Source organism: Hirundo rustica, chromosome 9 (assembly GCF_015227805.2).
Source record: "Hirundo rustica isolate bHirRus1 chromosome 9, bHirRus1.pri.v3, whole genome shotgun sequence".
Classification (NCBI taxonomy): Eukaryota; Metazoa; Chordata; class Aves; order Passeriformes; family Hirundinidae; genus Hirundo; species Hirundo rustica.
Window position 1 is genome coordinate 16,238,358 of NC_053458.1, and position 16,424 is coordinate 16,254,781.

The 16,424-nt window shown below is 42.0% G+C and overlaps 2 protein-coding genes across 10 annotated transcripts in view; one reads left to right on the forward strand and one right to left on the reverse strand.

Moving 5' to 3' along the window:
* ZNF644 (zinc finger protein 644) overlaps positions 1-10,164 on the reverse strand; it is a 51,409-nt gene extending 41,245 nt beyond the window's left edge. For 4 of the 9 annotated variants that reach the window (XM_040073650.2, XM_040073647.2, XM_040073648.2 and 1 more), the window contains exon 1: positions 10,084-10,158. The gene's annotated coding sequence lies outside the window, so the exon portion shown is untranslated. Of the gene's footprint in view, positions 1-9,806; positions 9,908-10,083 lie in introns of those variants that run through there. The other 5 variants (XM_040073643.2, XM_058421681.1, XM_058421679.1 and 2 more) reach the window with 2 other exon arrangements.
* A 62-nt stretch (positions 10,165-10,226) lies between these two features.
* On the forward strand, positions 10,227-11,102 carry LOC120756564 (proline-rich proteoglycan 2-like). The gene has a single exon (XM_040073081.1). The coding sequence runs from the start codon at positions 10,227-10,229 to the stop codon at positions 11,100-11,102; it is 876 nt and encodes a 291-aa protein (XP_039929015.1).
* Positions 11,103-16,424: the final 5,322 nt, after the last annotated feature.

Genomic DNA, 16,424 nt, shown 5'->3' on the forward strand with positions numbered 1-16,424 from the left:
ACAGGGTCCAGAAGCTCTATTACTAATAAAGTCATCATACAGGAGTGTTTCCTACAGTAAAATTTCACAGAGTTTATTAAAGTTACTGCCTTCGCCACAAGATTATTCAATGAAAAACATTTTGCTATGAAGCAGGTGTTTCCAAGATCCACCCCCAGGACTCTACTCAAGTTATGCAGTACCTTGAGGTCTACTTTCTAAACTGTTTAAAAAACATCTATGGAGTCTCCATGCAAGATTGCAAGAAGATGCAGCAAGTCTATGCAGGCTTCACTTCAAGATTAGGGTCTCATTAACCTTTCTCATTTCAGCCTTGAACCCTTTAAATGCTTGTGGACTTGTTCACTTCCTTTTGTTTCAGGCAAAAGGTTAAAATCTTTTATTCTTTTGCTATTTGTTCTTCCAAATACATGAAGGCAAATGGAAAATCTTGGTATTTCCAGCATGCCACACCAGTTATTCTCACCTGTGCATATGCGGCCCAATGGCTGTCCTTAGGCATCTCATTTGGTTGGAGCTGAAGAATCCACAAACACTTGATTTGTCAGTTTTGCTAACAAGGGCAGGTTTCCCAACCACACTTTCAAAAGTAGCTCAAGAAACAGAAGAGAGAAGACAAGATACTCTTAAGACTCTTTCATATGCCTTACACTGGATTACCAGGGTAGCACAAAAGAACTGGATCTGCATGGGTTGGAATTGCATAAAATCAGAGTATAAATGGAACAAGTCTTTCACATCATTACTGTTTCAGAATGCAGACACAGTTTTTTAATTGAAGAAAAAACCAAAAAACTGTATGCTTCCCACCCTAAAAAGGACATAACCCCAAGACAAAAAGATTTTCTTCTAGCAAGTAAACAGCTTACGTTATTTGCAGTAATAACAAAGCTTCTTAAAACAAACCAAAGTCAGCACCAAAGATAAAGGAAACTTTGCCATTGTCTTGGACATTCACAGTTGAAATAAAACCCCCCTGAATACCTTGTTCAAAGGCTTCATAAATTCACAATGACTAACATGCCCTAAAAGCTTGGTGTTCTGCATCAATAGAGCTTCTGTGCCTTCTTTTGGGCTCATAAATACAACTATTTGCCTACTGATTGGACTCAGAGCTACTATGTTTCCTCATTATAGGGAATTCTGTAAGCACACAAGTTAGGTCTTCAAGATCTCATGTTTGTTTTCCACCGAAACACTGAAGAAAATATAACCAACACTTAAATGTTGAGAGAATATGTATGAATATGAAATCCGGTTTAAATGGAAAAAAGGAGCAAGAGTAACTTTTCCTAAAGTTTAAAGACAACATATAGAAGCACACTAAATTAAAGCAATTCTGATTAAAAGGTTCCAAACTTACTCAATACATACTCAATCAACTTTAAACAGCTTCAAAGAACAAAAGAGCCATCAATGACTCCGCAGAACTCTGATAAAAGTACAGAAATACATAAGGTATTGATACAAATTTAAGAAATAACCTGTCTTTATCCTCAGATTCAGAAAACAAAAGGAATTCCAAGAACAAATAAAACAGAAAACAAAGGAAGTCGCAACACAGAACAGGTCAACTTAAACTTTAAGCCTTCAAACAGCCTAACCAAAGTTCTTCCTTGAACCAGAAAACTCTGGAATTTACTATATTTAGAGGAAAATATTTTTATCTTTGCTTTTTTACATGAGGTATAGGCAGCCACAAACCACTCAAATTTGTACTTTAGTCTTGAAAAGCCAAGAGGGTTTTGGGGTGGAGGTTTTTTTGTTGTTTTGGGGAGCGGGGAGGGGGTGAGGGGGTGGGAATTGAGGTTGGTTTTTTACACTAATAGGATTGTCCTGTGGAAAAGTATTGGTAACTTTAACAGTTTTGCCTTCTTTCAAATAGCTGCCGATCTAACATCATACAGGTTTCGGGTTTTTTTCTGAATGCTAAAATCTCCTTTAAGGACAGGAAGAAATGCTAATGAATCTACAGTGACAGAAAACAGAACAGCCTCAAGCATGTAAAAACCAGAGCACTCCTTCATGGTTGAAAACAGCATTCTGGAAAATTACTTTAAAAAGCGGAAGAAAAGTTAAGGTAAAACTGTCTGTCAGAACAAAAGTGAAATCAGAGATATTACTTTGGACAAAAGCATCCTAGCTCCTAGTATTAGTACCACTAAGCTGGAAGAAAACTTTGATTAAAGAAGATGATGGAAACCACAACACATTAATCACTAATTAATCCTCCCTCCTTTAGTTTTACATCCTTCAAAAATAGTATGCATCAGCAGGCTTCAGGAGCAATTTACTGCAGTTTAGATGGACCTAAAGCCAAGTTACTAGAAATATATTAAACTGAACTTTATTTAAAACAGTAGCCAGTATCCTAAAGATCAAAGTGATCACCTTGCAGAAATCAAACAAACCTACTTTTCTCTAAATGGCTCCACAAGAAAAAAAAACCCAAACCCAAAACCAAACTCATCATTAATGCTCCAAATGACAGGAAGGAAGGTCCTGTTGCAATACTGCAGTACTTCTTATGCAAAACTGTCAACTCATCTCTCTAATTTCCTAATCGACACAGCTGAACTTCTGAAGACACCAGAGAACCTGGATGCCTTCAGTTTTACTGAATGCCAGTACATTATCCTAGATATTGCCTTCATTTAGAACTTTGTATGATGTTCCAAAACACAATATTCCAACTTTTAACTGTTTGTCTATATACAAATGTTTATAAATACCTGTAAAGACATACAGACAAAGAAACACAACTGCTTATTTGTTCTTGACGTAACTCCTTACTAGACAAAGTCATCCTCTCTGTCCTCCTCTGGAAACACTTCACTGGACTCAAAAATATAAGGCAAATTCCAAAGTTGTTTTTAGTGTCTAAAAGACATTTCTAAAAATGAATTATCACAGTACCTGTACGGTATTTTGAGAAATACTGCAAAGTTTTAGTTATACAGGAACGTGGATGGCTTCTCCTAAACATAATTTCTATTTTTTGCACTCTCCTTTGCGCAAAAATACGTTATGGCTTCTAGTGCTCGTTACTGCTGGTAAAACATTGAAAAGCAATAGCAGTCTCACCACTGATAGAGAGAGATACCTGGAGAACATTTTTTTTCTGGACAAGCTGTTCCTCTTCTTCTCCAAATCTCACACATACCAGGAAAGGAACTCTCATCCACCAGCTCTTTCAGCCGCATGCACAGCAGTGAGAATCACACTGAACTTCCTCAGCAAGTCTCACCACCTCCAAAGTTTGGGAACAAGGGCTTGGCATTTAGGGGGATATGGCACAGAACACTAGTGATGTATCTACCTTACTCTAAAACACTAACAGGAGGAAAGGTCCCCAAGAATCCACGCTAAAGCAACTCACCAGCAAGTCTACTACTTTTCATCACTGACCACTGTCCAACACAGTCAAGGCTTTACAAGGACACAGAAAAAGACAATCACTACCCTAAACCACTTCTGTAAGAAAACAAATAAAACAAATCCTCAATAGCTTCCCCAAAGCAAAGATCTAGAAAGACCATGGACAGTACATCTTTGGATATGGACCAACTATCTCTGGTTTATGTGACAACACAAGCAACCTTTCCACCTCAGTTTCTGCAGCATTTCAGCATTCCAGACATGCAAGTTCTACTCCCTCCCACTCTGTAATTACTCCAAACCAAATTTTTTCACTGCGGCTTATCTAGGTTAAGTCACCATCACATGTCTCCCCAACTCATCTTGCCCCTTTTACCCCAGCAAAAAAATTGTCACAATTATTTTTTTGTTAATAACTACCTGATTAGGGAGTTCTAACTGCCATTTTGTTCTCATCTTTCTCCAAGATGAGAAACTGTTTTAAAAGCTATTTCAGAGTGCTAATATTCATTACAATTCATACAACAGTGCGGTTATTTTCATTACACGGCACAGATTCTCAGTTTCAAAGTTTTGCCCAGGAACACAAAAGATCAGGTGATTTCAATATGTCAGTAAGTATGTTAAGAAGAAGGAAGCAAAAGAGGGCAGAGTACTCACTTCAGTGTGGGAGAGAACTGAGAGAAGCCATCTGCAGAACTGCCACTTCCCACTCCCTGTGATAGCACACACAATCAAGACTTTCTCACAGAAGATACACTCACAGCTATGCTATTAAAACAAAAATCCCAGCACTTCTGTGTGAAGAAAAGAAGTTATTTATATTGGAACTTTGCAGGCAGAGCCTGTCCTCTGTTGAAAATATTGTTTCTAATACCAAGCCGACTTAGTAGCAACAACAAAAATACAGCTGTTGGAAAAAAATACTCCCCTTCTCTCCCTTCCCTACCAATTATCACAGGGGAGAACACAGAATCTAGTGTCTTTGGCGAAGGCTCCTAAGAACATTTATAAGAATACACAATATTCGTATATGCATAAATACAATAACCTACATAAGTATAAACACAATAATAAACACAATAACCTAGAACCACTGTTCTGGTTGCTGGGAGCCTAATTTTAGGATAGAAATTCTATAAATTTCCAAACTCTTCTAACTGAGGAAGATAAATCAGAAAACTAAGTTAGTATCAGAGACAGTTCCTGAAATTCTGCAGTCACAGAACTGCTGTATATGCCCACATTTGAAGATCAAGAAAGGTATCAGCAACAAGCATTATAAATATTAAAGGCTTTCCAAAAGTAAGCATCAAAAATTATATCACATAGTGTTCCTAGAAGAGGTGAGTAGAAGCAGAAGCAAACAGCAGAAATATACAAAAGACAACCACTCCAGAAAATAAAAACAAGCTAAAATAGAAAAAAACCCTATCAACCAGAACACTCAAAAAAACCCCCAAAAAACCCAAAAAACACCAAAAAACCAACCAAACCAATGAAAACCCTAAACCATAACCACCACCCATCTCCCCACTGACTGCAGCCAGGCAAGTAACAGACACCAACCACGTCCTACCAGCAGCAGCAAGAAGCAGCCCAGAGCTGCTACACTTTACAAGTGGACATAAGGATCAGCTTTCCAAAAGCAGTCACCTGACCTCCTGCTGGATGCCTTTTCTGGAAAACTCACCCCTGTCCCTACCCAAAGAGCCACGCTGGGAAAGTAGATGGGATAAAGCACAACTCAATGCCATCTATGTACCAAAATATTCTGTGAAAAGGCAGGCACTCACTACTACATGTCAATGATTACGTTTGCTAAGGAATTCCTTGTCTTTCACTCAAACTAAAAATGTATGCATGAGGTAAAAGCCTGTAAATAAAGGTAAATTACACAAGAGATACTTTGCTGTGGAAAGTATTTTTACAAATGGGTGCTAACAGTTGATCCAGGAAACAGGGAAGGTAGAGTGAAAACAGGGAGGGTACAACGAGCTCAATTCATGACTTCAGCTACAATTGGACCAATCAATAAGACGCTGTAATTCCTCCCATCCTGTTTCCCAAAATGCATCCTCTCTCCTGTTCTACACTGTTTCATAAAAATGAACATTATCAAGTAGCCATTTAAGGCAAGCAAAAAATACAATCATTCATATACTCATAAAATAGTGTCCCTTTATGAAGAAAAAAAATCCAATAAGTATGATAAGTATCTAACTTGTACAGCATACTGAAAAGTTACAACACACTAACAACTGGCCTGAAATATTCTGAAACCAAGTCATCTAACCTTTATTCTGATTTGAGCATGAGCTTCGCATAAACTGGATTAAGTTTCAAGAAATACTGAATTACTAAATAGCCCACCATCCTTAAACTAGTTAATTATTTGTAAGACAAAGCACTCAATATCAATCAATAAACATCAGCTAGAAAATTCCATTTCCAGTATCTGGATTTAATATGAATCATTAGTTCCCATACCAAGAGCTTTACAATTACTTCTGCTGGAGAGAGAGTTCTGTGCAATCCCAAATTGCTCAAAAGTATTACATCAGTTAACATTTAGTGTAACCAAAACACACATACACGCTGTTAAGCCACTGTCTTCCCCCATTTAACCTCACTGGCAGTGAAAGGACACGGCTGCAACATTTTGGCAACCTAACAGAGGCTGTGTACAGTTGAATAGTGACAGAAAGGCAGCACAAGTTTAAAAGAACTTATTTTATATGACATTATTTTATAATATATTTCATTATGAAATTTTAAAAGAGCTTTCTTTCTCCTCTACCACTACAGGTAAATTCTGTAGATTTGGGGTAGACTTGGTACCAAGATGATGTATTCATTACATGACACTGAACTGCAGACTAGATAAGTAACAGAGCCTATCACGCTTTTACAAATTTTGTAAACAACACATAAGTTTATGCAAACTCACTACATGGTCTTTCTTGATGGAGAACTGTGATTTGAGCATCAAATTATATCCCACAGAATTACTGCACTGTAGAGGTGCACAGCATTTGAATCTGTTTTTACGTGCCCATTTCACATCCTTGTCATCGAACAGCTTTCCCACAATTCTGTGAACAATGTGGGAATGCCTTCTCCTATCACTGCTTGCATGAAAGGTTCCTATTAACTGATCTAAAGGACACAATGCATACAGGCATTAACATTTATGTGAGTTTTCTGTCTGGACTGTTTTGTTAATTAGGCACAAAAAGTATATTTTTCATGATACTACAAACTTACGAAATCCTTCACCTAATTCTGACAGTCTCTAAGTATATCAGCCATAATGACCAACAATCCCAATTTCAACAGGTAACTTCAGTTCTTTATGCAGCACCAATATGAAGTTTATATCTACATTGGTAAAAAAAAATGCAGCAAGGAAAAGTGTTAATTAACAAAAATCACCTTATAGGTTTGGCTTATAGGCAGAATGCTCAAGAAGACCAATGAATATATTTTCAGAGAAGACAAACTGGTTTTGGTCTATTTCACCAGGGATTCCTTTACACTCTGAAGTAGGGTGGACATTATTTTCATCTGAACAAATCCGGTTTCAGAGGTTATGCCAAGTTTACCCAGTCTAAAAATCAATTTAAGTGACTGCAACATTGTTTAATTTTACTGTCATTTTCTCAATCTCTGGATACATAACACAAAATGCTCTGCAATCCAAAGCACAAAGGAAACCAAATGAATGTGGCTTATAGTAACTAACACTGGAGCATTTAGTACTAAAAGAATAAAGGAAACAAAACAAGCAGGCAGCCCTCTGATAGCCACATCACTTGAACGTTGCTAAATTTAAAAAGTTGCTTGAAAATGTAAAAATATGAGGATGGTGTTACTGACACAGCGATCAGCAGCTGTCCAAACCTTTAATTCAAACCAACTTCAGGTGAAACCGCAGAGCAAGTGACATAACTATTCTGTATTTTCTCCAGTTCTAAGTTCTCAGAACTTTTAAATGCCTGAAAGTGTTTGAAACTAGTAACTGTGTATGCGTGTGCTTTATTACTATCAAGAATTTTATTCCTTTTTCAGTTCCATTTTCTCCTAAGTGACTTGAAAAGGCTTGAATTAAGAAAGTATGCACTAGCAGACTGTGCCAATACTTGCAAGCATAAGCACAAACTATTGCTCAAGGAATTCCACTTGACTTCAGTGTCCACACAAAATTCAGTTAAACTCTAAGGCACTGCCATTCTTGTTTTAATATCCTGCTTATTCAGCTGCTGATGCTCCTATTTCAATCACTCTTTTGTGTATTAAATAACCTCACAAAGATGCTCCAAGTGGGCAGGGCCTTTTTCTCCTACTAGCCAGGTCACCTGTTGAGAGTTCAACTCCCTTTCTGCATTAAGGACTTTCATACTTCCTAGTGCTACTAAGCATTAATCAGACACTGGACTTCATGAAACTTTAAAAGAAAATGTCAGAGCAGTACACTCTTGGTTGGGTTTTTTTTTTATTGTTTTTTACAGTAATATTTATCCAGGACTTTTTTTAATTTTTAAAAAAAATCACGCAGACTGAACAAAAGAAAAAAAATTATAAAAAGACAAGTCAAGTCTCTTTGGTGACATTATGGGCTTTTTTCGCTATAAAATTCCTGTTCATTGGGTAGGTCCTTTAGTAAAAATTACATCTGTTGGAATGAATACAAGACATCAAAAGAAACTATTCTAAGAAGATATTCTGAAGATTATTAATTTCAACTCTCACTGTAGCTCTCATTTAACTCTGCACTATATCCCTCTGCAGTTACATTATACAGGTTTGCAACATCAGCTCTGACTCTTAGTCAGTGTAACAGGATTGTCACACTGCACTGCTCTTTGATGCACTCTGCTTAAACTCTTCTGCAGAAAGAAAATTGCTGCATTTTCTCTGCACCTAAGTGAGCCATCAAAAGCGTCCCCAGATTTATTGTGCGTTGTCTAATCAGTCCATTTATTCTGTCCTCAAATCACCAACCTTTACACAAGTCAGGCAGTAAAGAATTCTACACAGAAGAATCACATTAAGTTACCAAAACGCTGAAGCACATCACTCTTCACTGTGAAAAATCTTCTCTTTAAAATTTGTTTTATAACTTGAACCAAAAATTCTGTTGCAATTTGTATTAAAAAACCCTGTCAATTAAATAATACGTTACCTCGTTATTCTATACAACATGAAATGACTTCTCACTCTAAAATCTGAGGCACATTCACTCCCCATATGCATTTGAAAGCAAACTTCCATGACACAATCTTCATAATTAAATTATGCCCTGGAAAGGGGGGCAGGAATCAGAATATCACCGCAAATGAGGTTTCGCTTTAAGGGCTAGAGCTGTACAGCACTGACAGAAACCTATTTTGATATATCATACTTGTTTTCCATTACCACTTGATCTGTCAGTTTACTGACCACACTACCAAGACAGAGGTATTGCAAATACGCTGAAGGTTACACATACGCCGTAAGAAGAAGAACTTTCTACATTTCACACAAGTTCCATTTGTCAAGATGATGCTTATCTCTGCGAACCGGTAACACAAACTTTGTCCGAGAAACCGCCAGATCCTGAAGCTGCTGGGAGGCGGAAGACACTACTTTAACACCAGAACTGGTAACTTTTCCCTCGCTGTTGTAAACCACCTCTTTGCACCGGGAGCTCTACCACCGCTCCCGGAGGGCACACCGGCCAGCGCGGCGGCGGGCCGGGGACTCGCCAGCCATTTGTAACGACACCAGGCGTTTCAGAGCCTCTCCGCTTCACGCCAAGCAGCAAGGCAACGAAGGAGAGGGTGAGGAGCGTACGCTCCCCCGTCCCAGGACGGCAGCACGACCTTTCGCGGGCCGGCTGCCAGCAGAGGGGGGCAGCGCGGGCGGGACCCGCACCAGGGAGACGCGCTGCGGAGCAGGCGGCCCCGCGGGACCCGCCGGGGCGGGCGGCGGCAGGGCACGGACTCCCGCGGGCCTCCCAGGGTGACCGCGGCCACCCTCGAGCGACGGCATTGTCCCTCCCGGCCGCCCCCGCCCGCGGGGCATTACCTGGCTCCCGCGGCCGCGCTGCCGCCGGCCCGGCCTCAGGCCCCGAGCGGCGGCCCCGGGTTGCCCGGCTCCTCCGCGCCTGGCAATGGCGGCGGCCCCGCTCCCCCTCCCCGCTCCGCGCTCACTGGCTGCGCCGCTTCATGTGACCGAACAAAACCCTCCTCGACACAGCCCTTTGTGTCCCACCCGGCCGGGGCACCGGGAACGCGGCTCGCCGACTCGGGGAGGCGGCGAGGGGCGCTTGAGGGGACGGAGAGAAGCGACGAGGCGGGCTGGAGAAGGAAGGGCCGGGAAGGGCAGTGCCTGCCGCGGCCGCTCCACCTCCGCCACGCCGCCGCCGCCCCGGCCCGGCCACTTACCGCGGCGCGGGCGGCTGCGGCCGAGCCGCGGTGCCGCACCAGGTCGAAGGCGGCCGCCATGTTCCTGATGCGGCAGGATGGGGCAGAGCCGCCCGCTCCACCGCCCGCCGCTAGGGCGGCCGGCCCGGCCCGGCCCGGATTGGGTGGGCTCCGCTCGGCCCCGGCCCGCGCCCCGGCCCGCGGGGTTCTGCGCCTCCCGCTCTCCCCGCTCACTCCGCGGCCGGGCGGGGGCGGCGGGGGCGCGATACGAAAAAATAAATCGTAACGGGAAACTCACGGGCTCGCCGGGCTGTGCGTCACGCCGGGGTTACGTCCTGCACGCGCCGTCGTGACGTCATCGCGCAAGCCTTCCGATCGCGCAAGCCTTCCGACCGCCCCGCCGCTCCGCGCGCACGCACGCACGCGCCCCGCAGGGGGCGAATGGCGCACGCGCACAGCGTCCCTTCCCTTCCCCCGCAGGTAGCGCGCGCCCCCCTCTCCGCCGCGGCAGGCACGCGCCTTTCCCGGTCCCGGGCGCGGCCCCGCGGGCTCGGAGGCACTGCCCCCCCCCCGCGGGCTCGGAGGGACCGCCCCCCGCGGGCTCGGCGGCACTGCCCCCCCCGCGGGCTCGGCGGCAATGCCCCCCCCGCGGGCTCGGAGGCACATGGCCCCCCCCCCCCCGCGGGCTCGGAGGCACTGCCCCCCCCCCCCCGCGGGCTCGGAGGCACTGCCCCCCCCCCCCCCGCGGGCTCGGACGGCACTGCCCCCCCCCTCCCCCGCGGGCCTCGGAGGCACTGCCCCCCCCCCCCCGCGGGCTCGGAGGCACTGTCCCCCCGCGGGCTCGGAGGCACTGTCCCCCCGCGGGCTCGGAGGCACTGCCCCCCGCGGGCTCGGAGTCAATGCCCCCCGCGGGCTCGGAGGCACTGCCCCCCGCGGGCGGTTCCCCAAACGTCGGGCACAGAACGCCGGCTGCCAGCGCGGCCGCCGCCCGCCCCCCGGGCTCCCCTCACCCCCGCCGCGCCGCGCGCGGGCGGCGCTTCCCACAGGCCTGGGAAACCAGGTCAGGTGCGACAGGATGTGCGCCGGGGCGCTCCCGAGCCAGCGGAGAGGCAGAGGCAGGCTCAGGCTCGGGCTCAGGCTCCTGCGGACGGTGCCAGGGCGTGCGGGGAGCCTGAGCGCAGCCGGCACGGCCCGGGGGCGGGAAGGCACGAGGTGACGAGAAGACACGTTCGGTGCCATCCTCTCCTCAGATTAATGCTGCTGAAGCAAACCCCGGCTCACAAAATGAATTCTCCCGGAGTCAGGGGAGAATGTTAAGGGCATAGAGACTGCTTAGATGGGTTAATTTTTTCCCTTCCTGGGCCCGGGGGATTTCACACTAGAGTGAGAAGCTGATAAAGGCAATGTTAGAGGTGTGAGCGGTGGTCAGAGTGCTCAGGGAGAACAGATGTCAGGACAGAGGAAGAGGTAAAACATAGCCCATACAATTCAAAAGGGAGGAAGAGGTAGGGCCAAGTACTGTCAATCATTCCAGCCTCTATTCCCAGAAAATACTGAAGCAAATAATCACACATCTTTAAGTACGTGACAACAAGTGAAGTGATAAGTTACAGCCAACATAGATTTGTCAAAAAAATCACATCAAGCCAAACTCATAGCTAGCTGTGACAGGATAATGGGCCTTGGATGTGAGTAGGGCCCAGTCGGTTATGGCTTGACTGAAGTTTTTGACACCATCTCAGAGAAGTCTTAATTGAGCAAGCAAAAGACATCACATAACGAAATTACTCCAGTGGTGCAAAACTACCTGAGCAATGTTTCATTGTGACAAACAGCAGGACAGCAAATACGGTTCCCTGGAGGTGGGTATGTCCTGAGTGCACTACCAGGTCTAATTATATGAGTGACAGAATACAGTTTACATGGATTGGATTTGCCAACAATGTCAAACTGGCAGAGCTGGAAGCATGTTACAGCACAAGAAAAGAATTTAAAGCCATCCTGAAAAAATAGTTGCAGAAATATGATGCAATTGAATAAATACAAGTGCCAACTTCAACATTTAAGCAGGAAAATAACAATTGCACAATTTCAAGACTAGGAACAGATGAACAAACACCAGGTTTACAGAAAAGGGGCTGGAGATCAGAGTAAATCACAAACTGAACATGCATCAACAGTGTCACACCATTGTGAAAAAAGCTGCAGTACAGAGAGATGCATAAACAGAACTGTCATATCTAGGACATAGGAAGAATTCCTCATCTTTAACACTGGTGAAGCCTCATCTGTATGTTCAGATTTGGCCTCTGCATTTCAAGAAAAAAAATCTTTTAAAAACTTCCAGTAGAAGATAGTACAGGGAACAGGGGGAAAAAAATCATGATTTTAAAAGATGTGACCCTAATTGAAAATAGGAATGTGTGAGATTTTTTTAGTCTAGAGGATGAAAGACCATGGGCAGAAAAATCCATTCACCGAGTCCACTGCAGAAAAGGCTAAAGATAACAGCTTTAAACTCTACTGAGAAATTTCAGTTAGACATTAGGAACAGTTCTGTTATGATACAGTTAAATAAAACTGGCATATATTCACTACAGGATCCTGGGAAAGTTATTAGTATGGTTCTTAATATTAAGTTGAATATCTGTAAGAAAAATATAGAAGCATTTGACTGCTGTGAAGTAATGGAGGCACACTAGGTAATAATTGTTTTCAGCATAATTTCAGCTGCAGTTACTATCCAGATACCAAATATCTGTTCTGATCCTATTTTTTTTCTGACAAAAGTGAATCTCAGAGGTATTTAAACATTTAATGTGTTGTCAAAATCTTATGCACAGGTGTAGATATCCCCTTTGGGAGTCTTTGTCATGTTACAATCAGTATAGCGATGTGGCAACATATGTCACATGCTCAGCTAATTTGCTAATTTATAAACTTTATACATCACTATAAATTCCACATTTAAAAATAATACGTGTGTTAGTGCTTGTGTAACCATCGTCTATCACAGCATTTGCTTTTCTTTGCTTTTTCTCCATGGTACCAGAGGCTAATATTCCCCAAAATCCATTAAATTCAGGGGCTTCTTTGGAGCTTGGCACTTAGGAGAAGGCGGTGTGAGTGGTTTATGTTGTGGGACTGAGACCCACCAAACTCAACTCATTAGAGATGACTAAAAGGCCATTAAATAGGCCAATTTTCAATCTCCACTGAGTTAGACTGAATTCAAACTGATAGCCCACAGGCAAAAGGCTATGAATTTCATTAAGACTACCCCAAAGCATTCAGTCCCCTAATGAGTGCTAATATTATTCTTCTGAGAATTAAGCTTGCTTTCTGAAAATACACATTTATAAAATCGAGTTCTAATTATTGTGGAGCTTGTAAGGACAGTTTTTCCACTGCTCTTAAACACAAGAAACATTATCATCTTGAGCAATCCACAGATCCTTCTAAGATTCTTACATCATGTGTGCTCCATGCTAACCAAAATACAAACAATTAAACTGTGAAAAAGCAAATATCAATAGTACCCTTATGCTTCTTGCTGAAAATCATATACTTTGTTGCACACAGTCATTTTAATGTCATCACACTTACTTAAATATATTTTGTCCCACAGAAGGTAAGATTTAAGGAACAGCAATTCTTGCTTCAATTCTGCAGTTAATAACTGAAGGAAATCACCAAATTCCGTAGAGAAGAAGATGCAGTGTTTTACTATATTTCACATCTATTTTGAACAAGTAAAATAATTACCATAAGAAAACCTGGACTTCAGTTCTAATGCTGCCAAATCCCACTATTTAATAGTTTAAAGGTATCTAACAATTTTTTAATCTCAATATTTGAACTAAAGAGGCCCAATTCCATTAGCACTAGTGGACTCTTAAAAATGCTTATGATTCCCATAATCTGTGGATCAAAAGAAAAATCCACATTTGGTGTGAATGAATAGAGCACAAAAATGCAGTATTTCATTAAAATGGCAGTGTGGTAAAAGATAATGTCCAGTGGTGTCAGAAGTCTTTTTTGATTTCTAATTCCACTTCTATTGCTATTTATAGTATGTGAAAAGTAGTAGATGATCTTAAAGGTTGCCTGATGGATTAAGAAGACTTGAGAAATAGATAAAAAATGACACAAAATTGGGATTGCATATCTGCACAAAATAGAAACTTTAGGACCAGTGAAGCATTCTAATGTCAGTAAAAAATATGTATGGCCAGTAAAGAACCAAACAATAACTTGAAACATTCTTGAAAGTCAAGCCAGATACTGCACAGCTGGCTTTTTGTTTGCAGGAATTCTGGCTGTGTCCTGTATTATTTCTCCACCAATGCAGACAAGGCCTAATAATGGTTAAAACAGCATTTGAAAATCTCGTGAGAGAATGATGCTGCGTAGTTCCTCCTGGTCTTCAACATGGCTATAAAAAGCTTAAACCAAGGCAGGTTCTTTCAAGTTAGCAGCAAAGTATGATTAACTGCAACCAATTTAGAAACTGTTTCTTCATATAAACGTTTTTGTAGCTGAAGCTGCAGACGGAGAGTTGGAATAGGTTTAAGCGGAAGCATTTTGAATCAAAGACTGCAAATGCCTCCTTGCAACACATAGCAAAATCCCAAATGCCTGGAGGGAAAAACTTTTTAATGATAATTTCTTACATTTCTATAGCACCTTTAATTCCCTAGGACCCCAAGCACTTCATTAACTCTATGCAAAAAGCTTCACCATGGAAATATAGCCACAATATTCATCATTCCTTGAAAACTTCACATTCAGTTGACACATACTCTGGTTATCCTGTGTACAGTAAATGAAACAACAACAGATAAAATATTAAGCTATATAATTTTGAGCTATAGAACAATTTAAGGTTGTATGGTTTACAAAATGCTGTCATGTAATGGATACATCGCATTTAACCCATTTTCCTCCTCCATTTACTATTTCAATCTCATCTTTATACCATGGCCCTTGGTAGAAAATTTTGTCTTCCACAGCATTTTCAAAATTGAAATGATTCTTGATGTCTGAGTTTCAGACAAAATGGTCTCTATAGGAAAAAATAGCATCTTTTATTAAACACACTATTACAGTCTGAAAAAGTAGTTTTTGGGTAGATTTTTGTTAAGGTGAGATTGTTGTACTAATAAAATCCCTTTATGCATAAAGCTTGTCTTGTCTTTGCCTTTAGACCCTTGTAACTACAAAAACAAGCACACAGAAAGATATGTGTGTTTCATTGCTCAACCTGCCAGAGTTTTTATTTACACTCTACAGAGATGTTTCTGGTTTCCTGGCCCTTATTACAATGCCATAATGTCGATTTCACTAATATCCACGAATTTAGGGATTCAATACACTGGTAGTTTCAACAAACACTAATCAACATTATTTCAATATTAGAATATTAGAAGAACTAAAAAAAGAATTATTTGGAGCGGTTTTATTTATTTCAACATTGTAAAAACCAAAAGGGAGAAAGTGACTTTTCCTAATCTTTTTTTTTTTTGCTGCTTGAGCTGTTGATTCATGTTTTGCTGGCTTGCTTGTTCCACAGGCTCTTTTGAGATACAGCTGTCAATGTTAATTACAGAGGATTGTCTTGTCTATTTTTCAGATAGAACAAAGAATGTATTTTATTTATAAACTTAATGTCTGCCATAAATCAAGATATTCTTGTAATCTTTGTCAATATGAATTAGACTTTTAGAATTATCAGAAAAATTATAAAAGACCAGTAAGAGCATACAGGTAAAATTAAAACCATTAACCATTAAACCTATGTCTCTCATAACAGTGATCCCAAGATAAGGTTAGTCCAGCAATAAAATATTTTGTAACAGAAAGGTGTTTAGACAGTGTGCCTAGGGAAGCATTACTGCTTGGCACTGTGGATTGCCTTTAGAAGTACCCTACTGTTGGAAGTGTTTGAAATCTCACAGCTAGGAGGAGATGGCTCAGATTACATAATAGGACAACTGCCACTCTGTTTTCCCACTGCTCAGCTCCTGTCCATAGGCAATGGTACGAAGATTTCTGCGTCTCTTGCTTAGACCTGCTCTCCTTGGCTAGGCTTGTGCTTGCAATTACAAAACAGCTTTTGTCAGGACAGCAGCTCGTTCCCAGCTTCCCACAGTCGTCTCCTGTTCTCAGTCTCACCACTCTGGAGTGTTCCTGTCATATGCCACTGATCACAGGGGAGCAGCTGCTGGGGCAGCACTGCCAGCCTCGCACACCAGGCTCCATTCTTAGCTGTTCCACAGGTAAGCATTATCAATTACAAATCCTGGGTTAATTATCAATAGTCATTAATTAACCTTAGTCCTCATCCTTATTTTATTTCATCAGGTGTTATTCTAATTCATCCCCCATTAAAAAGACAACAGCTAAGCCTACATCTGTGTTCTTTTCAGGAGGATCTGCCATCTCTCTTCTCATGTCTGAGTTACCAAGCTTAAGTCTCACAGAATTCAAAGATCACAAGAAAGCAGATTAGTTTAGGAAAATACCACCATACATTATAACACTGACCTTCTTAAAAACAATGCATTGACTTGGATAGTTGCCATTTGCATCACACACAGGAAACATTAATATATGAAAATATGCTATGAGCAACAAAAC

Excerpts from the sequence above, each read along its gene's own strand:
- LOC120756564 (XM_040073081.1), top strand. The coding sequence starts at position 10,227 with ATGGCGCACGCGCACAGCGTCCCTTCCCTTCCCCCGCAGGTAGCGCGC.